At 40.7% G+C, this 23,545-nt stretch overlaps 1 protein-coding gene across 8 annotated transcripts in view; it reads left to right on the top strand.

Moving 5' to 3' along the window:
• The window catches only part of lrp8 (low density lipoprotein receptor-related protein 8, apolipoprotein e receptor), a 179,394-nt gene that overhangs the window by 90,885 nt on the left and 64,964 nt on the right, over window positions 1-23,545 (top strand). For all 8 annotated transcript variants that reach the window (XM_005949318.3, XM_005949319.3, XM_042220664.1 and 5 more), the window contains one exon: window positions 9,790-9,918. In XM_005949318.3, the coding sequence (XP_005949380.1) occupies window positions 9,790-9,918 (129 nt within the window). The remainder of the gene's footprint in view (window positions 1-9,789; window positions 9,919-23,545) is intronic.

Below are 23,545 nucleotides of genomic sequence, written 5' to 3'. Positions count from 1 at the left end.
TGTGTGTGTGTGTGTGTGTGTGTGTGTGTGTGTGTGTGTGTGTGTGCGAGAGAGGCAGTTTCACAGAGCCAGAAATATTTTTCTTTCAAAATTCCACAGAGAAGTCTTTAGTAGTAATTTTACCTGCCTTTGTTTCTCTTTATAGATCTGTTTTTGTGCGTTGCCCTTGCATTTCAATAAAGTGCCTCGGAGGAAATGAGCTTAGTTTCCCCATCAAGTTCAGCGCGACGCTCTGCATCCCTCAATAGAGTCCTGACTGCCTTTTTTCCCTCCTTTGCCTTCCTTTTTGTGTACCTCCCTTTCCTGCATTCTGTCATCAGCTGAGAGATGTGGCACTAGCCATTGGCAATATTTTTAATTCCCAATGCGTCGTCTACTAAACAACAATTTAGAGGGCCCCGTTGGAAGAAAGTGGCAATTTCCTATGAAAGCGCTGGTGTTGCGCTGTATTTCTTCCCCCCATGGCACTGCCAGACACATAGGTCTAGACTGTGCTAATGGTTCCACATTTAACAACCGTGTTCTCCTGCTGCTTCACACCGGATAGAGTTAGGGGAAAAATAGAGAGAGGGAGCACAAGGGAGAGAGAGCAATTTTCAGTGGAAACTTTCAGCGTCACCTACGAGAAATACATGTGAGCTAAACCCGCAGGAGAAATCTACCCGCCCTTATTCACATTTTCATTTGCAGAAAAAAATTAAATAGTTCGGCTGGGAATTTAAGAGGTTTGCACAGAACTGAGTGCAAGACTTTTGAATTCTATTAGGCATGTTGTCACTCACTGTTACATGCTTTCAAACACACAGCTCAAAAATTCACATCTAGAGAAACTTTGTTGCCATGGTTGTATATAGCTGCAGTGACACCGGTTCGCATCCTGATGGCGGGGGCCGCTGTTGGTTATCTATCCCCATAGGCTTTTCAGATCTTACTTTGGACTTGTGGCTGTTTTGTAGGTGTGCAACGATTGTTTTTGTCTGCTTCCACTTGTCTTTGCACTAGGATGATGTCGGCGTAAGTGTGCAGTCATATTCGTTGTGTTCCCACTCTCGTTAAAATGACTTTAACACCATAATGCCGCAAATCTCCGTTAACGAGTTACCGCGGATCGCCCCGTGCGTGGGGCTGGACGGCGTCAACACGTTAACAAGCTAACTGCGTTAACGCACTAGTTCCCATCAATTGAGCGTTGCGTGGCACATCAGACATACTGTTTTACTTTTGTCCATGACGCGCTTACCATCAGGGTCATACGTCACATGAAAACCAAAATAGTTCCAAATGCCAGATCTGAATGAGGGTGGGGGAGGCTCAGTTTGGTAGCGTTGAGGCAGTTGCCATGTTGCAACGAGCTTAGCTTCTGTCTTGCTAGCTTGCGCTGCGCTCAGTGGATCTGCACTCGACAGTGCAGCCTAGGCGGAGTAGTCGAACGCAGATCCACTGAGCGCTCAACACAGACGGCATCGTCAGAAGAAAAGTTGATAAAATAAATTAAAAATTTTGTATTGTTCGATACATATGCGTACCGAACCGAAAGCACTGTATCGAACGTTAAATATCAATACGAGTATGGTTGCACCCCTACTGTTTTGTTATTGTCATAGGTTCACAGTTTTGTTTTGTTGTTCTCACTGCATGACCTCCCAGCCCCCCTTGTTTTCCTGTATTATTGGAATCCCGCTTCTTTCTCCTTTCTCTGCACCTGCTCTCTCTGATCAGTTTTTTTCCCCCTCTTCTTTCCCTTGACTTTGATCTTTCTCTCTCCAACATTCTCCCTCCACTCCTTACATCAGGGCTGCAATAATTGGAGATCAACGTTCCAATGAAAGGCACTAATCAACACTAACCTTCATTTACAATGTAATCTGATATTAACTGCATACGCCCTTTCCCTAAATTGGATTTCACATCTGAAGGACAATGGCCGGTGGAGTTGGCGATACATACTTAGCTGGGCTGGCTTTTCCCACTGCTTCCAAACTCTACGTCATTTACATTCCGCACCAAAGGGTCAACTAACTCAACCAAACTTGAGTTGATAGGTAAACAAAATTTGTGAAAGGAGACATCTGTTATGTTGGATCCATCCAAACATTTAACGTTTAATTGTTACTAGCTACTAGCAGTACCCCGGAACACCGCTTGAAACTTGCATGAAATCATAGACTGTATAAAACAGGTTAGAAAAATGAAGCCAATATTGAAGTGCCTTTAACTTGGTTTCTATCCAAAGACCACAAAATGGCAATAGCTGTCGTTACAAAGAGACGTCCGGAAAATAACTTTATTTCTTGAACTCTGTAAGCACTTTTCTGCTGTTTATGGCCTCGGTCATTGATTTGGGGCCAAAAAAGAAAAAAATAAGTATTTTGTAAATCTTGGCCATACTATGTCTGAAAATAGGGGATTATATAATTATGGAATGAAACATAGTCATACTCATTACTCCCCATCACATCTATTTTTTGGTAACCCAGATGGCAATGGCGTATACGCTCATGTAAAGCTTCAAAATACGGGTCAATTCCTGTGTACTCCTATGCTAAAATCTCCAGTTTATGGTCTCACTTAGTTAAGGATGTTAAATTGTGAAATTAGATGACCTTAGTAAAAATTCTAACGTGACGCTCTTGTTTGATTTCTAAATCGAGCTCCGTTGTCTTTCCATTGTCATTTTTGCCAAATACAATTCCCCATTGCCATGAAATATTATGCTCCAGTTCTCAATGTGCAGTGTTCTTCATGCTCAAGCATTCACACATACATGGAAAGATATATAAAGGTAACCAAAGATGTACTCAGTCATTCATTAACAAATATATGTAACAGTCCATATATTTAGAGCACATGCAACCCCTTTTTAACTCGTACATGTAGTAATTCTGCCTGTTGTACATGCCTAGGCACACTTAATCTGTCTACAAAATAATCCATGTGAGCTATTCGTGCCCGATAAAGCATGTTTCTTCTGTGAGTAATGCAGTGCTTTGTAGGCTAATTCAACACCACGAACAAAGCTAACTGTCACTGAACCTGAAGTAAGATTTACATGTCATTTGAATCCTTCAATTCTTTTGCTGATCTTGTCTGTCAAATTTGCACAAATGTGAGTAAATATGCAGGACAAATTCTGTATATTTACTAAATTTCTGTATGATGCGAAAGGGGGGAGAAAAAAAAACTGACCGCAAGGATATAATGCATGCACTGATTCATCCATCCACCCATACTTTTCCATTTCAGGGTTGGGGGGGGGGGAGCTGGATCCTAGCCTACCGTAGACACATGACACACCATGGACAGGTTGCCAGCCTTTTCATCATAGATTGATCTAAAGTCTATGAAATGCCAGACAAATAGTGAAAAAATGCTGTCACAACTTCCCAGAGTTCAAGCTGACTTATTCAAATGTCTTGTCCAAAACAAAACAAAAGTCCAAAACCTAATAATATTTAGTTAAAAGTGACGTATGAGACAGAAAACCACATTTGGGATGTGCAGCCAAAGAATATCTCACTTTTCCCCCACCTTTTTTTTCAATAAGCTATCTTCCTGTCAATCATGCAGTTAATGAACTGACTAATTGTTTTGCCTCTAATAACCACATTAAATATCACTGCTCAGACCTGAGCAGGTACTAGCTGAAAGCTTTAGTCAATGGTTACGAAACAAAGATAAATGGTACCTGCAGTTCAAAGTGTCTGCCCCTTGGAGGCACCTTACGCGCCACTAATGAAAGCATTGGGCGCCTCAGGGAGGACAAAAAAGACTGCTGCTTGGAATGAGGTTAATGAGTGTCCACACGATGACACGACCCACTACCAACGATCAAACCATTAGATTTAAAAAGTCCTTACACGCCGAATAATTGGCTGATCCCTACATCCCAGGTCTTGAATGAATCATTGATCATCTGCGAGGTCTCGCCTTCCCGTCCTTTGTCGACTGCGCTCTTCTCCTCTCACTAAGGTTACAGCTTTAAAACAAAAGTAATTATTCCATACTGCGTCGTGGACTGCTTCTCCAATTCGATTCTACATTAAGATGTAATTCGGCTTGAAACGCAACGTGGAGTGGAATTTTACGTTTGTGATTGGGTCTTAATGTGCAGGTCGATCAATTTGTAGAGTGTTATCTTGTAAAAATGTTTCCAGCGTAAATGAGTGAGTGGCCAAAGATTTATTTATTTATTTCTTATCTGTGTAAATTTGGCCCTGCACTCACAAGAAGCCCCATTCCGATCCAATTCCAGCTCAATGCCTTTCTCTTTCTTTCTAGTAGCTTCCTCTAATTGCCTCGATTCCAGTTTGTCCTTGTATTGATGTTCTCCAATGTTGTGACCAATATCTGACCGCTTTCTCCCACCTTACATCCCACCTCCCTTCTTTTCGCCCTTATTTCTTGTCTTGTATACTTGAAGATAAATATAAAGACATTAGGCTGAGACATTTAAGTGTTTGTGGTGTGGCGTGTACTTAATGGTCTCAAAATACATGGATAAAATTTAATATGACCTTTAAATATACAGACCAAGCTTTCCAGTAAGGTGCAGTACCTCACTGTGTATTGATTCAAGACATGCTTCGGCCCAGATTTTATACCACACAGAGTAGCCAAGCAGTAAAGGTTTACTGTTCTCAAGCAGGCATTCGCCAATTTATGATGCCACCTCACGGCTGAAACTTGAGTTTAATGATTCAGTTTCACAGACGATCAACTGTTATGGACTCCCCCCTGCTGGACTCAATTGATGATCTGTCAAACACATGCAAGAAATATGTTTATTTTCTCTTTTTTTCACAGCTCTGATGAACATAGGTACCAGAAGGAACTACAAACTATGTTGTGTCCTCTAAAGTTAAAAAAGACCAGGAAAAATAAAGTGACACAATAAAAAGCAAGTGGCTACAAAGAACTTAATGCCTTTCATATGGCGCACAGTTTTGTTTTGTTTTTTGCTTTGTACTGCTTGCTTGCTGACTCAATTGACATTCAAAGCATTGCAGAGTATCTGGGCATTCATAATATGCCACCAATGTAGTGAGACATGTCATGTTTCTTCTGTGTTTTTTGCATAAAAAGACATTAAAACGGGGTACCTCATCAATCAATGCTGTGCCGTCTGCGGTGTACCTTAAAGCATTTTAAATTCATGCAGGTACAATGCTTCGTGTCGATACAGGGTAAATCATCTACAAGCCTCCGTTCCTCCTCATTTATCATGTGCCATATTACCACATACTCTCCCAAGTGGCTTTTGTTTTGACGTTGTGTCTCATTGTGATGGACAGTGACTTAAGGATGGCTTCTATTACCTGGCCTCACACACGCAACTCGTAATAAATAATTATCTTAGCATTAGCCTACGGGGCTTGGGGAGTTCTACATCAATCAACTACGAGACTCGCCTCGATGCTAAGCATGGAGCTGTATAGTGGACGTGGTGCCGCGCCACAATGCTCCAATCCCTCCCTCCTTGTGAAGGGAAATTAAGAAGGTAGTTCATCAAAAGTTCATTAGCATACAGCTCCTTGCTCCGTCCACCCCTATACCCTCCTCATAATAGACACTTAGACGGGCCATGTGAGGAGAATAACAAGTGTGTACTACTTCTGGTTGTGGACGTGTTTGAATTAAAAGACTGCATCGTGTTCTGTGTGCCAAATGAGTTTTCTGACCCCAGGATGAGCAAAAACCTATTTCATATCCAGAATGTACAAAATACTAAACCAACACATTAAAAATGATTAAAGCCATTTTTCCCTTAAAATATACAGTGGATTTATGTAGTTAAAATAAAGTTGACACTGAATGCATTTCTTCCAATCATCAAAATCCCAGTCTATCCTAATAAGTCCAACATTCATTGAATATTTTCTCATGTGATAATATGCTTCCTACCAATAAATTCACAAAGCTAGAGCTGCTGTGTAAATATTTTTTTTCCTCCTGGAGCCAGCTATCTCGTCCTAGTTCACTTTCACACTGCAGCGCAAGCTTCTATTAATGCAATCTGCACAGGAAGCCACGGAGGTCACTCATAAATTTAGTTTGGCTTGCAGCATTTCGCTACTGCATCCCTTCACAGGCTGTATTGCTAACACTAAGCAGTGAATTTTTAACTTATTCTATGCACACAAGACTGTTAAGGAATTTAACTGGGTACATTGGTTTTCCCTCATCATAATTTCCTGTGTTTTCTCATAGTACCTGCTATTCTCTAATAGCACTGCCATATTAATGAAATCAGGCTCATGCTCTCAAAGCAAAATTACCCCTTACCCGGAGTCGGCCTGTGAATAAATATATAAATGGGGTTACGGTGTGAATAGAGAGGCTCAAGGCTGAATCTGTTGAGCCTCGCGTGCTTTGTTTGTGTCACAGAAATGAAAGTTGAGGGAAAGGCTCTGACCTGGTCATCCAGCCAATTTGCACTTGTTTGTTTCCTTTACACTGATGTATCCTGTTATATTCACTAAGAGTACATGCTTGTTTCCCAACCCGTTTTTACACTTATTCGATAATGCCTACACCCACCAGGGAGCTGCTGTATTGAGCCCTCAGTGTCTTACTGCTCATCACCAAGCAGCTCCACTGGAGCATGGCTAGTATCAGTGCCTCGCCTATTATTTGCTCTAAGCCTTGGCAATAAGCAAAGGTAACTGGGAGCTAACGGCCAAGTGTTTATATCTGTGCCACAGCAGTTTCACAGCTCTTGAAATATTCATTCAGTACAAAGGTGAATTCACTTACATGCCTTTGACTGGCAGCTGAGGCGATGATTCACAGCTGTTTTGGTGTACATGCGGTCTCCACAAACACTGCATTTGTAGTTTAGAGTTATGTGCGTCTTTATTTGCATTAGGATGCTTTTATGAACTTGTGTACATCTTTTTCCTGAGAAGGTGGGAGCAGGAGTCAGATATTGCACTCTGCATGTAACACGATCAGAGTCTGCAGTATCTCTCCCTCAGGAAGTCCTGCAGTTCTCTTTAGTGCCTGCTTTACCACTTTTGTCCACCTTGTCAGCATTTAGTGAGAGAAGGAACAAGGAGAGATAGACAGAGGGCAAATTTGCGCTCAGCACCAATTTTTGAAAGACAGGGGAAAGCAACTTTAACTGCGACTTCATTATCAACACCATCTGGACTGGCAAAGGAAAAAACAAAAATACACCCTAGATTTAAAAAATACATGATACGATGTTTGTTTTCCTTTTGATTACATGCTGATCAGATTGTTCCACGCTCGTGTTTCCATGTCCTTTAGTTGACGCAATCTGAGATGCAGACTTGATAGAGCAGGCATGTTTTTGTTTTTCTTATTTTGGCCAGTACAGGCACGGCGACCGATGTTGATCATGCCAATTGCTCCATGTGCTACCCGCTTCAGCTTAGTCCACACAAACTCCTGTTGCTTCCGCATGCAGCGTAAAAACAGATTTCTTAGCTTGCACAACCCAATTTTGTCTGGGAATGGGCTGCACAGTAACTGAGGCAGCAAATAGAGAGACCTTATGTAGAAGCTATTGGTGGGGATGAAACTGTTATTATGGTCTATCAAATTCTAATAGAGAGCAGAAGAATTGACTTTTTAATAGTTATAGGTTACTGTTTGATTGTACATCAGCAGGAATCGTACTTCTTTGTATTTATGGAAAATGATTACCCTTGGGGTGAGAATCCTCTAATTCGTCCCCCCCCCCCCCCTTGCTCATCTGTATTCAGCCTCGTGATTGGCAGTTTATCCGTGAGTCGACCATTCTGGCTCTCAGGGGCCAGAAATGGTCAGTCAGACAAATTACATCCTTTTAACCCAACTGTCAGTCAGACACTTGGTGGACTGAAGCCCTTAGGTGATGTTTCCATGTTACTGTGGGAGACTTCGTCTCCCACAGTAGTATTACACTGCCACACACACACACACTAAAATACACACACACTCTCTTAGAAAAGCTAGATAATGTGGAGGCCAGGAACACTATTGTCTGTATAGTACCAGATCTCTGAGGCGCACATTTAGATTGCTGAGACAATTCACATATTAAGACACCTCCACATAACCCACATCACATTCACACCTTCACATCATCCAGAAGAGCTGCGTTCTTTGCATCAAAGGCACAAGAACATGGGCACGTGCACTCACCCGCACACGCTCTTATTGTACACGCAGACCATTCAGTCCCTTTTGGCAGTAATAGCTACACTGCGCTGATATGGCGCTTACTCGTTGGGTCTTTTAAAGCGGATTTGCAGGAGGCTTTTTATTTCTTTAAAGGGAAGGAGAAACCTCATTTAGGGGATGACGGTTTGAAAAGATGCTCGCGCAAGAGCTCGATATTCAGGGAGAGGAAGAAAGATGGAGGTGAGAGGAAAGTGGTCACCCAAAAGATCCAGCCCGGCACCAGGGCCCAAGTCTAACCTTAAACCCAGTTTTAGAGAAGACTGAAAATTCAAGTGGATGACTTCAAAGGTGATCACATCAACCAAAAGTGCACAGCTGGAGAGGATTCTTGCAGTTGCTCTTGGCTAAACTAGTCCCAACGTCCCACCACCAGGGGCAGTGTTTGAATATCAGAGTGTTGTTTAAAAAAAATCAAAACAAGGAGGAGGAATGTGAGAAGAATAAAATGGAGAGTGAAGCCGGAATGGGCAAATCCCATAGGTACTATTGATCTGCGGCTGCAACAAACATAGGCTTGTTGCCAGCGAGCATGCTGGTGGTCAGATGTGTGTAATTGATGGAGTTGAGTTTGACACAGTGCTGTAATGTAATCTGGGACTCGAGTCTCTGTGGCGTTAGAGTGGGAGTGAGAGACATTAAAGAGAGAGGTGAGGGGAAAATGAGGCAGGGTGAGGGTGTATAGTGGGTTGCCGGAAAAAGGCACGGGGATTTGCTGCAGGGACTGTGGGCTGTGTAAATTTGATGTATTAGAACGGAGTGTTTCCCTCCTCCTCCCTCTAGCAACCTCATGGGTTACACAAGCAGGAACAATGGCCTTGACTACTGTAATAGGCTTTTATCTAGAGGGACTACTTTCTCAGTCACACACAGTGTGTAAAGGAGTGTGTTTCACTGTCTGCGATGTGCAGCTTTCCACTTCTTTTGCTTTCTCTGATTTACACTCAAAATAACAACCAATATAGTATTCTATACACCAAGTGTCCTTTTTCACGGCAGTTTGTTGCGATATGTGTCCGAGTTTAAGCTAAGAGGTGAATTAGGCGCATTTTGGAAAGATGTTGAGTAGCTCCATTTATAAATAATTTGGAAATGAGCTGTGGGGTCTTGACTTGGGCTTTTTAACATTTATATTGGCACATTGTTATCTAGCTCTTAAGGCTAAATATTCATGGAAAAATGAGCCCTGGTTGAAACAGTTGTTCACACACAGACTTGGGCACTTTTTTCTTGTTTGGCTTCCTTCTGTTTCTTTCTTTGTTTGTTTGTCTACAATGTTTTTCCCCCAGCTCTGTGTCTTGTGTGACAGTGTTCCCACTCCTTTGTTCCACTGTAGCTGTGTGTCTAATTTAATTGCAGACCTTTGAAGAGGGATCGATTTGAGAGAGAAGATAACTAAGTTATCAAACTGCTTCATTGACTGGCTCTCTTTTCTCTCTCCATCTTTTTGCCTCCTTCCCTTTCTTGTCCCATCTTACTCTCCCTGACTTCATTCTCCCCCCCCCCTTTTTACGCCAATTTTCTTCCACTCATTCCTCTTCTTCCCACCCCCCACCCTCCGCCTTTTCTCCTTTGCTGTCTTTCACCCTTGCCCTGCAACCACAGGCCGACAGACCTGTCCTCCAGAGAAGTTTGATTGCGGAGGGGCTGCCAGCAAATGTGTTTCATTGTCATGGCGATGCGACGGAGAGAGGGACTGCGAGAACGGGGCAGATGAGGAGCAGTGCGCCGCGGGTAAGTGTGTGGTGGAAATGGTGAAGGAAGAAGCACATAGTTAAACACGCGGCACACTTTTCATGTTACAGTGCAGTCAGTCTGTTGTATTCCAGTTGGGAATAATGTAACGTGTAACCCCAATTCCATAAAAGTGGGGACACTGTGTAAAACATAAATATAAACTGAATGCAGTTATTTTACTTATAATAGAACACATCAAATGCACCATTCTAAGAAAAATATTGTCTCTTTTTGACTTTGATGTCTCAAAAAAGTTGGGGCAGGGCCGTGGTTTTCACTGTGTAGCATCTGCTGTTCTTTTAACAACCGTCTGTAAACATCTGGGAACTGAGGAGAGCAGCTGCTGGACTGGTGGAAGAAAATGACTGTCTCTATCTTGTCTCATATAAGATTCTGGCTGCTCAACAGTCCTGAATCTTTCTTGTGATGTTTTTCTTTTTGCAATGCTCCCAATGTTTTCAGTCGGTGAAAGTCTGGACTACACTTAGGCCAGTGGAGCATCCAGATGTTGCAATAGACACAGGATGCAGTTTAGTATAGTGTCATGAAAAAGACATCATCTTGATGGAAACATATGTTGCTCTAAAACCTGTATGTATACCTGTATTCATGGTTCCTTTCCAGATGTGTAATCTGCCAAAACTGTAGGGCTGATAACAAGCCCGACTGTCCCTCTCCTCTTTAGTCCAGATTGTGCGGCGTCCATCTTTTAGCCATCTTTAGTCATTTTACCATGGTTGATTTTAAATGAGATGTTACTCAGCAAAGATGGCAGCATTTATGCATGCTTTCATCTCATGCTTGCATCTTCTTTGTCTGATAGAGCTTTAACCTGCATTTGTGAATGGCACTGAGTCCATGCACTTTCCATGACAGAATCATGCCTGTTGTTAACGCAGTGCTAGAGATCACAGGCATCCAATATTGACTTTCAGCCTTTATATTATAAAGCGTAAATGATAAGACACCCAAAGTCTTTGAAATTTTATGTTGAGGAACATTATTCTGAAATCGTTCCACAATTTGTAAATGCACTTTTTTTTGCAGATTGTTGAACCTCTGCCCATCGTTACTTCAAAGCATCCTAACGCTTTTGGAATTGACTGCTAAATTTCTTGTCATCTATTTTACAGTCATGATGGAAATCAAGCCCAAGTCTGTCTCTTCAGAAAGCACACACTTGTTTGATCAGCAATGCCCTCACATGTTTTTAGTAATTACGCATACATTGACTGCTGTCACACTTTGTAGCATACATCCTCCCAGCTGATATCAAAGCTGTAGGAAAAAGGGGTATTGATTTTCATCAGCATAAACATCTGGCCTGCAGCATTATTGATTTTAAACCTGAAACAAACACATGCACCCACAGCATATTTTTTTGAAGAATATAGATTGCATGTACAGTTTGCCCTTTATGTTCTGAATTTCTCTAATATCTCTAATATAATGTTGGTGCCTTTGTCCAAATGAAAAATGGCTTTTTTACTGTCACAGTCATTATGTTTTAATGGAGACAAAGTGGGGTCATTTTAGACCAGTTTTTGTATGCAGGGGCCTAAAGCAGAGAGAGCATGTACCAAGTGTCCTCACTAGGAAACTACAAGATTATCTGCGTGATGCATTTCAGATTATTCCCATAATGCTGGCATTGTCCTTTACAAACTTTGACATTCATATATTCTCATGCTGAAGATGAGGCGCAAAGATGTGCAGACTCCCCAATTTGGCAGTCAACAAAACTCTACAAATGCCTCCTCATGTATTATTATTAATACAGCGTTGCTGTTAGCTGTAACATGCTGCCTTCAAACCATGGATATTGTCTCACCACATAAGTCACGGGGGCATCTGCACACTGCGAGTGCATCACATGCCCATCACAGTTAAAAGTATCGGTTTGCAGCTATTGTTTGCTTCCACAGAGGGATCCTGTGGTTTGCACCAGCATGAATCTCTTTCTCCTTAATGTCTCTTCTGCGAACTCTCCTCTTTGATTTCTTTGTGTTCTGTGCGCATCTTCTTTTTTGTTCAGTGTAATAATTCACGTTAATTGCCATCCACAAAAAAATCGATATAGCATAGTATAGTGATACTTTGCATGCCGATATTTTATTGATATAGAGACCCAAATATTGATGCTTTATTACATAAATTCAAGTACTCTGTGAATTTTGTGAACAAGAGGGACTGCAGGGTCGCCTTATAGCAAGTGTGAATTTAAATGTGAATTCTTGTCTTCATCACACTTAACTGTTGTTTTATGAGAAACAGATTGCATCATAAGGTGATAAACTCTGATTTGTTATTGCACAGCATATTGCAAAATGTTAAAAATCGTAACAATATCGCATCATGAGTGAAGTATTGTGAAAATACCATATTGTGGGCCGTCTGCTGATTCCCACCTCTCTAGTGTCTATATGGAGAAAAAAAAGCTTTCACACATCAGCTGCGTGCTAATCCAGAATTTTCTTAGTGTAAAACACATGAAATCTGGAATTTGTTAAATTTTTTCCACATTTTAGAAGTTGTGATAACTGTTTTGGGGTTTGTTTGTTTTTCTCATGGTTAGCAGGATGTCCTAACTCATCTTCTTTCCCACACCTTCCTTCTAGTCTTTTCTGTGTTTGTCCCAGTTCATCTGTTTTTATTGTGTGTGTGCGCTTTAGGTTGACGGTAGCACACGGAGATCTCTATAGGGAGTCTATGACCATGACCTAATGAAAACAGCAGGCACTGTTGATTTAGTCATGTAACCCAAGCTGCACTGTTCACATACCGTCTGTATCTCGTGTATAAGTTTTCTTCCCATGCTTGCTTAGCACCTGTAATTTTCCATTGTATTTCTGTGTATTGATAGTCTTCCATTGCCTTTCATCTGCCTGGCCTGGCCAACTCTTCATCACCTTTTTCAGTAGAAAATAAAGTGGTTAATGCGCCTGTGGAAAAAAAAAAGAAAAAGAAATTCATAGGGCCCTTGATGGTAATTGATTTACTGTCTGAAGTGGTTTGATTATATAGGTGGGTGTTATAGGCGTTCTGCTGCAGAGATCAGCCTTTGATGAATATTAAAAAGTTGACCGGACATTTAGAGATCACACATTAAAGCTGACTTAAAGCCCAACAGCACAATGGCTCCATTAACGCTAGTCTTTATTTTCATGAAAACTTAACTCTTTTTCCAAAACACAAAATTTCACAAAACCATTCAGAGTATCTGAAATTCAAATTTCATATCCATCAGTTAAACACAGAGTGCAGATATCGCCTTATTACAGATGCAGATAACAAATTCAATAAGTGGAGGAACACAAATTAAGAACATTACAGCGTTTAAAAGCACCTCCTTGCAGTTTTACACCTCCACCAGTCTCTGAAGGTACAGTTTACTTGCAAGTCTGCCGAGATTTGACATTTTATTTTTATTTTTTTAATAGAAAATGTCAGCTCTTCATCATATTATGTGGGAAGTCACAAAAGAGGATTCATTGTTGGTTAAAGTATTAAAAGAGCTGTAGTCACAAAGACTCCTCAGCTTACTCTGTCACTTTAGTCACAGTGTGGTAGTAGCAGCAAAACAGGTACTGTTTCTACATTCTGAGTCTGTGTGCATCATCGTGGGAATGCATGTTCCTGAATACACCTCCTCTACAAACACTCCTTTCCATTAATCTGAGGACATGTGATCATATCAGTTTCATGTCTAAATAAGCACTCTCATTACTTTGTCATGAAATCTGTGATGGAAATATTTGCAGGTCATATCTAGCAATACTCATGTGTCACTTTCAGTGTGGCACAAGATTGAAGTTTGCATTTGCCCCTATAATACACACGCACACATACACACCCCCTTGTGTGTTTATGGGGCAAGTCATATAACATCTCTGAAGAGGGTTTCTGTCTGAGTAGACTTTACAGAAGATATATATTATATAATATAATGTTACCGTAGCTTAATGCTGCTGTAGTCCATGCAGGGGTCGAAGTGGGATTTGGCAGGTGGGAGAACCCTAAGATGGAGCGTAGTAGTGTAATGTGGGGAAAAGTATCGCTTAGAAATGCTTCACACAGTAACTTGTTTTGTGAGCGACATAAGGGATTTCTTTGTGTGCAGGCTGTGACCAGCGCTGCTTCTCAGAAAATCACTGCTCTTGGGAGATTTAGTCAGTTAAATTCAGTAAGATATAAGCAAATGACTCGATAGCTGATTTTTCTAAACCTATTAAAGCTTGTATGAAATGTAGAATTGAGCAAGTGAATTTAATTTGATGTTAACTAACTTTAACCATGAACACCACAGCCGCTCTACAGCAGTGCAACATCACTGTAATGTTCACAACAAACTAACCAGTTTAGACTAGACTAAACTGCACAGTAGTTTCATGAAAACTGGGAATAAAACAAAATTGGTATACTCACAGTTTGTTGATTTAAAAACTCTAAAATGAATTAGGACATTACATATAAGATTTAAATTTCATCTGCAGAGCAGTTATATTAAAATGATCTCTCATCTGCCCTCTCTCTTTCTTACATCTTTTTCCATCATGCATTTAGGTTTTTTCCCTCCCTGGGAAATGCACTAACTGTTCATTCATGTAGCAGACACATTTTGTGAAAGATTTCACAGAAACGGTTTGTGTGTTTGATGTTTGTGGAGCTACATTTAAAATTACCAACCACAAAAAAAAAAAAGAAAAAAAAGAAGTACTAGTCCATTTCTGTGCACTCTTCGTTTGTAGCGCTGGCTAGATGCTATTAAGTACAGTGAACTTTATTTACATCTGCACCTTGAATGCACACAGGTATGAGAGGGGGGAAAGCGATGCGTTGTTGGTGTCATTATTTACCTATTACTAAGCGAGTATCTCAATACTGTCACTGGTGCTGCAGCACAAGAAAAAATATAAAAGTATACGCATGTGTCAGCCCACCTCCTTCTCATCCTTTAAACAGATAAAGATAAAACATTTGCAAAGACTAATGAGACCAGCACTCCCTTTGGGTATCTGGTAGCCTAATTTTTTCCCGCTCTTCCATTTGTTGTTCTTGGAAAAGTAATCTTTAATTGATGTACCAGACACAGCTGGAACATCAAATGAGTGTTTGCCACACAAACAATGAAGTTCAGTTGCGTGATAAACATTTGGAAGCAGAATAACGGACCAATAGCCCTGCCTGACTTTCTCACAATGTCATGATTGTGGGAGTGTGCTCATCAAGATCTTTGGTAAAACTATAGAAATGGCTGCACAGAGAGAGAGCGCTATACCACCCACAAACACAAATTAGTTCATCGATGGTGTGTCTGAAAACATAGTTCCTTTTTGAAATCTCTTACTTTCATCCATCCCCTATTAGGGCTGTTCGATATAACGATATATATCGGATGACGATATAAAAACGTCTATCATTTCATTTTACGCAATCGTTTGTTTCGTGATGTCGTAAAATAAACCGTTTACGGTAATATTTTTTCATCGTTTTGATGGTCACTGTAGTGGTTATATTTATTTCTTAAAGTTCTCTCTTTCTCTTATATTCAATATAACCAGACTACAGACAAACAAGCATTTGTTTTTATGCGTTGTCGTTAGCAACAACGACGGAAAAACCATCGCGTGTCTGCTTGTTTATGTTCCACATAAACCTTTCACAATAAAGCTCAAGATCCTGTTGAGACTTTTCAAAATAAACTAAATCACGTGTAAGATGCAGAGTGTTTACGGATGAGAAGCAAAAAAGAGCCGCCAGGTGCTACAAAATAAACCTTAGACTCAAACGTTAGAACAGGCTTTTCCCCGCAGCACGCCGTGTGATAAATACTCACGCCATTACAACCTATGTCTAAAAATGTATCGTTTCATGCATCGGTTAAAACACTCGACTCCAGCTACATGACGCGCAGCTGGAAACACTTAACGCAACAGAATTTACAGAAAATGTTAAATTTTTGTGATTTATCTCGTTATCAGACGATAGATGTCTTATATCGAGATATGAGATTTTGGTCATATCGCACAGCCCTATCCCCTATCCTTACTGCTGCCGTCACCACCTCCTGCACCTTTGATCTCCCATCTCTCTTTCCCGCCCTCCGTCAGCAGCTACAGTTGTACAGCTAATGTTAATTTGGGCCGCTAATTGAGCATATCCAAATGTTGAATAAAACATGGGTCCAGGAAGAGAGGATATCTGTTACATTAAGAGGAGGCCTCTGAAGAAAGTTTATGAGCCTTTAATTTATGTTAATGTGAAATTGCATGTGTTTAGGCACACATCTGCTGCAAGCTATGTGTTTGCATGCTTCATAGTGTGCAGATGCTAAAACGTTTTGGGGGGTTTTCAACACTGATAGAGTATTTTCAAGATGGATGAACTCCCTTTTTTCCAATTTCTGTTTTATTAGGTGAAGAATTCAACCAACAAATGCCAGAAAAGTGTCTTTTACCACCTCAACTTATAATTTTAATACATTGAGCTGTTCTCTAGAGCTCTAGAAACAAGGGGCTCATTCCAACCTTACAATGACATGATTCATATACCATGTGTAGTCAACAATACCCAAATGAAAACAGAATTATGAATAACATATGATATTTATGCTAATAGAGGCAGTTCAATCTTACACACTGGTCCTAATTTCCTCGTACAACAATAAACTGAAATTTTGAATTCTTCAACATATCAGTTGAGTGACTGAATGTGCTTCTGTCGTTTCTACCTGGAGAAAGTAGAAAGTCGATTTTTGTAAAAGATCTTTTTTTTAAATCCATCTTGCTTGACACATCCTCTTCCTCTCTGTTACTTTCTTCTAAGTGTACTAACCCTTCTGTAGAAGCAGCGCAACTGTATCACAGTGAGCCAGGCTACTTTATCTTTACAGCAATAAAAATGCTGCATTCATGCTAATGTATGTATTCAAACAAACAAACAAACAAACAAGATTACAGTTACATAGCTCCAACATAAGCCTTTTCATACAGACACCCTAACCCACACCTAGTCTATTGGGAATGATAAGCTTGTCCAGTTGGGCCTGTCACACTCTTATTCTTGATTGTTCTGTATTTTTGTCATTTAAAATTGTCAAGGAGCAAGTCTATGTAGAAGTAGGCTATCCTGATTAGTCTTATTTCATGTACCTCAAAGACATTGTGTGCTTGCTTATAACAAGGATTTCTTGTTCAAGTTTCATCAAAACCTATCTCAAATCATCGAAATGTGCAGAGGAGGTCAGGATAGAGGTACAGTGAGTGCCTTTAGCCATCTGTAAAACACGGTGGATGCTCTGTCATGGTTTTGGGCTTCATTTTAGCCAGGGATGTTGGCGCTCTTGTCAAATTTGATGGAATTGTGACAGCAGGAAAGTACCATTAGGTTTTGATCCACCAGTGCTTTATGGAAATGTCCAATTGGCAACATCTTTAGTTTTTAGTATAACAATGATCCTGAAGGCAATGCCAATGCAATAAAAATCATACCTGGATAAGAACACAATGAAACACTGTCAGTCATTGACTGGCCTCCCCAGAGACCTCAACATTGTTGAAGGAGTGTGGGATCATCTTGACAGAGAGGACCAAAAAAGGCAGCCATCATCCAAGAAAGAGCTTTATATGTCCTTCATGTAGGCTTAACTGTTCCTGAAGACTACTTAAAGAAAGCTTCGCAAAGAGATTTGTTGAAGAATAAAGGTGGTCATACCAATTGTTTTTAAAATTCAAGCTTAATAGAATTGTACAAACCCAGTCCTTTCCCTTGTGATGGAATTCCATGTATGTTTGCACACATTTCAGTAAATTAGTGCAGCTATTTCCCATTTTCCTTGGTGAAAAAAAAACAAAAAAAATGAGGGGTGGCTCAAGACTATTCCATAGTACTGCAGTGTTCAAGTGGCTTCATTGTGCTGAGAGGGCACCTTTGCGACAGTGAGTTACTAGAGCTGCCCATGTCAGTATTGCCATCAGTGGTAGGTTGTGTAGAAAATCACTTGCCATTGCTCTGATGAAGGCAGGAGTTACATGGTCCTAAACATGTTTTTGTCTTTTGGCCATTTGAGGAAATCTGCATTTGCTTTATTTTTGAACCTTAAAGTTTGCCACTTAAACATAGCATTACCACATCTTTGGTGTTTTTAGTTCTCTTCTTCACACTCTAATGTGATGGTTTTATAGTCTCCAGTCTCCAGTCAGTGAAGGCATCTCTATCTATGCCCGGTGCATATGCCTCTTTTTGTCTTTGCTTTAGTTTCATCTCTCTGCAGTGCTAATACTCGCTCCAGATATTTCCAGCAGACTATTTCTCTGTGTGTTGTTCCCCTCTCTGTCCTCATCTGCAGAAAGGGAGAAAGACAGTAGTGTGAAAGCTCCCGCAGGCCCCAAGGACCTGTTGCTCTTTTCACATCAGCCAGTGCTGCTGCGTTACATTACAGCAAGTTGCTGCCGAATGGATGCCCAGGGATATGTTAGATGGTGTTTTATAGCAGGGCAGAGAGGAGCCGAGCAGAGGGAGAGATTATTGTGTACTGTAGATGTGTGTTTTTCTGATGGAAAATAAAAAGAAGCAAGTGGGGGGGAAAAGTTGCACATCTTAATAAACACGTTTATCAGAAAGCTCAGGTGCTCTCTGCACAGAGTAAGTATCCTAATGAAAAACACAGATAAAAACTACACAAATGAAAACATATTCCTGCACATCCCCTTTTCCTATGCATCTACACACATGCAATATGGAGCTTCTTTATTATAGGAAGCTATAGAAGAAAACATGGACTCCATTATTTGATAACAGATCAAAGAAGACGAAGAAGAGTGCACTGACATAAAAAAAAAAGTCTAGTCGTCGTAATGCATTTTTCCCTCTTTAATCTTGCTTCACCCACATTTACACTACAAGAGGTGGCTGCATAGATACAGAGTGCTAGCAGTTGTCTCAGAGTTTCTTCCCATTATGTTCTCCTTCATTTATAATCCTTTGACTGCTCTCACTGTGCGCGTAGGTGTAATGTAATGGAGCGCCAGCACACAAACAGGCTCACTAGGCACCCAGAGGCGGTTGCACTTCAGTTTCGAGCAGACTGTTTTCTTCCATTGATGGTTTTAAGAACATTACTCAATTCCTCTTTCACCCCCCCAACTCCGGCCAAGCACACACACCCTCTCAGTATTACTTGGAGATGACAGTGAAGCCTGTTTGTCTGAAAATTGATCAAGGTGCAAACACCGCTTAGCTCGAGTCAGATCTAGGATCTTTTCACTTTACTGCTTTTCCTGCCCAGCGAGCTCTAGACAGCTGAAGGACCCACCACACTTTCCAGGCAAGCAAATGTTTTCAAAGCCCTATTGCTATTTTTATTTTTAACTTAATGATTTATTTGTCACCTAAATGGCTGCTGCTAACGCAGTGGTCAGTAATTTGCTAATACATAATCACATTATGTGATTGTCTTGCTCTACTAAAAGCCATTAGCAAAGAATTTAAAGCAACAATGAGCCACATTCAAATTATTAAAGCAGTTATGACTTAATAGTTTTTGTCAGACTAAAACCAGGCACTAAGTAAAGTCAATGGTTGTCATGTGAGCAGGTATGAGGTGAACAGAGTGGACTCGGCAAACTAAACTCTTAACTACAGACTTTTTTAATGGGGGGAAAAAAGCAAAAAATCCCAAAAAAAACAACTCGGCAATAACAGGGCATACTATGAATTGACTAACTGACAACAAGCTAACTTGACATTTAGAAAACGTCACCGTCAATGACAGAGTATGTGTCAACAAATAGAGAGCGATGCAGACAACATATACACAAGAGGGTGATTAAGGGAAGTGGACATACCTGGGGAACACAGCTGAAGAGAATCATAACTAACGAGACAGGGTAGCTGACAGGGGATGTCTTTAAATCACCCCGTAGTTCTTCAGCTTGAGACACCTGAGTTAGAAAACACAAACACTGCAGTTGTCTTTCACTCGCGAGGGCAGTCATGGTAAATGGCCTGTATTTATATAGCGCTTTACTAGTCCCTAAGGACCCCAAAGCGCTTTACATATCCAGTCATCCACCCATTCACACACACATTCACACACTGGTGATGGCAAGCTACATTGTAGCCACAGCCACCCTGGGGCGCACTGACAGAGGCGAGGCTGCCGGACACTGGCGCCACCGGGCCCTCTGACCACCACCAGTAGGCAACGGGTGAAGTGTCTTGCCCAAGGACACAACGACCGAGACTGTCCAAGCCGGGGCTCGAACCGGCAACCTTCCGATTACAAGGCGAACGTCCCAACTCTTGAGCCACGATCCGTCTGGACGCAAATGCCACTCATCACGGCCGGTGGCTTTATTGTATGATTCTGCATGTTGTGCCTGTGTCTGTCGTGTCGGTTCTTCATCTGTATGTTCTTACAGAAAGAGGTAGCTGTTAGTTGTTTATCACTCAAAAGTACATGTCAAAAGTCACGTAGACATTTGCTTAGTGATCAATAAGAGAATACATTTCATGTAGCTGATCACACTATATACAATTTTCTTCTGATATTCCCTCCTGTTTATCACAAAATGAAATGTACATGTTATCAGTAAGTAACTACTTGTCTTTCACATTATTAGTTACTACATCATTAGTTGCACTTCATCTTCATCTTACAAATAGGAAAAGAAGTCTTCATGATCTTCATCGGTTTCGGTACATCTGTGAAATTACAGCTTTTAAACGAGGAATAACACAAGTAAAGAAAAATAAAATAAAACCAGGAAAACTCCAACGCCGATCAACAGTCTCTTTAGAATCTGAAGCCATGTTTAAAGAATGTACATTATCTGGCATGTAAGTGCAGCGTGTGGTGTTGAATAAGACACACAATCCTCCTTTCTCAGCCAGGATCATGTCCAGTGCTACACAATGTTGCATTACAGCAATTCTGAGAGCGTCTAAAACTGAACATCACACAGACGAGAGAGGAGACAATAAAACAAGAAGTAACAGACACAGAGACTCAGATTCAGAGACGTGACCTCAAAACTGGGACTCAGGGCAAGGCCACTATGACATGACATACTGGGGATATCCAAACATATTCACGGAGACAGAGCCCAGAGAGACCAGACACTGAGAAGGAATAATCAAAGGTACAGGGACACTGATGACAGGACACAGAGACAGACTGGGCACGAAGGGAAACAAACACAAACAAACCAGAAATCAAGACTTATAAATAACAAACTAGGAGGCATTGGAAAATAACATTCACGAGCTAGAACATAAACTATCAACCAATAACAAGTCCAGAACCACAACTCTAAATACTGGGTCAAAGACCCAGCACCATGACAGTCATATAATTCAAGCCATCCAAAATTGTAATTTGGTCATTGTGCTGTCATGTCAAGCACCACAATTAATGACCAGCCTATAATAAATTCAATCTTCTGACAATAATAATACAATTATTTTCGGACAGGCGAGCAGACGAGCATGGCTATGTGGCTTACACATGTGATGTGCGCTTGACAGAAATTGAGGACAGTGATAAGAGTTAACACTGAGGAAGAGAAGGGAGTAACGGGCATGTCAGTTTTAACATTCAGTGGCTGAAATCTTACATGCCCAGAGTGCTCTTTGTGCAAATGGACGTCTATGTGTACTGTATATCTAGACCACCGGGACATTCATCATACAGGAGCTGCATACAGACATACACACACATTTTCAGTCTGCAGTGATTGCTTGTGAGGCTGTTAATATTCAGTTCTAAGCTGCTGTCAGATGGCATAATGATTGAGCTGTTGAAATATCCTGTTCTATTCAGTATACCAGCCATGTTGGGCTGCGTTTGTGTTCAGTGTGTGTGTGTGCACAGTCCCTATAGTCCCAGCTCATCATGAAGGTGGTTAAGAGAAGTCTTTCCCTAGAGTATGCTAATCAGGTTGCTTAGAGACTTTCAGAGTCTCAATAAGTTTTGTGCCATTTTTCTCTTCGTCTAAGCTGCCATTTCAGTCGGATTCCTCAGGCTCAGCTGCCACGCTGCATCAAGGCTTTATTCTCACTGGCTTTTCACACTTAGTTTGACATGTTTTTACTCTGAGCAACGACGGTCTAACCCCAGGTGATTGAAAGCTTTGAAAGGCAGAGCAAGGGAGCCAAAATTGGAATGCTTACATTTATTTTGTGATTTAAAAAAATCGATTGCATTTGTTGCTTCACTGTATTAAATGGTATAGAACGGATTTTGATACGAATTGATCAGATTGTGTTTTAGTTAGACTCATTTGTGTTTGTTGTCAACATGTAGGCCACTGTCAGCTTCCTTATTCACCACAGCAGGTAGCTCCGCATGTTTGATTTGGTGGATTATTACACCACCTGGTTTTGGGTCTCCTCGTGGAACTTAGTCAGACTACACTACAGAACCTCTGTGTTTGTTTTCAATATAGCTGTATTTAAACATGTAACATTTTTGTCCAATTACTGGAGAAATCTTAAGCTGAAAGGAAAACTTTTTAATTAAAGTGTACCATCAAGTCAATTCCTGGAATATTGATCTGGTCGGTCAAGTAGAATTGGGAGGTTGTTAATTCAGCTATTTTGGTGTTAATGAAATTAACAACAGATGCACCAGAGGGGCAACAATGAGACACATTAGGTGGAGGCTAATAGCAGCTTTCCCTCCTCATCTTTTCAGACTGTTTTTTCGCTAGTAGGTGATATCCTGGTCCAGATCGGGGAGGAGATGCCCCAGGACACCATCAGCATTTTATGATAGTTTTGAATACTTAGACATAACGAACTTCAGTTAGCTTAACAGCAATTATATAGTACCTAACGGCAGGAGCTAGTAAACATATCTGTATCTAGAAAACATACAAATAGTCAGCAGTTTATTATTATTTTGGTTTATTAATTAGCTCTTTCCCTCACATTGAGCGGTGCAGAATGTAAAATACTTATGTTCAATTTTGATTGCATTAAACTATTACATGAGAGAAGCAACTGAAAAGCACTCTTATGATTCTTTCCCCCATTTCCAGGGGTGTAACATTTACACTCTAGACTTGAAGTGCTGAACATTTATGCAAACTTCTGCAACCACTGTGCGAAGAACTTTCTGAAGAATATTTGATTTCTGTTGGAGAAAGATGAGTCAAAAATTTAGAATACATTTTGGTCTATAATATATCATTCCATGATTTCTTTTTTTTTAACTCAAATTACTTAATTTGTACTATGCTTTTATTTCAAAGAGCAAGGAGACATTAAACTGCATCATTTAAAATTATGATCAAATGCTGCCTCTCCCTCTGTCTACTTCTCAGTGTTTAGATTCAGAGTGGCATCAGGTTAACATTTCAAAACACCGGTGACACGCAGCCATGTTGTTGCAGGGCGATGCTGGGAAGTTGAAGCCTCGGGCTTGTTCTTTCTCTGACAGTTTGCTGTTTTAATGATTCCAAGGGTAATGTTCCCTGACACACAGCAAATGGTACATTAGGTACCTGTTCTCAGAAATGTTCTCACACAATGTTTGAAGATATTTCTTGAATGCTTTTAAGTTGTGGAGACCAAGAAAACTGTGAAATTCGTGAATTTTCTTATTGGTGGGCCAACCCCCCCC

This window comes from Haplochromis burtoni, unplaced genomic scaffold, assembly GCF_018398535.1.
Source record: "Haplochromis burtoni strain Fernald_Lab_line unplaced genomic scaffold, NCSU_Asbu1 Contig_53, whole genome shotgun sequence".
NCBI lineage: Eukaryota > Metazoa > Chordata > Actinopteri > Cichliformes > Cichlidae > Haplochromis > Haplochromis burtoni.
This window is presented reverse-complemented; position numbering and strand designations above follow the sequence as displayed.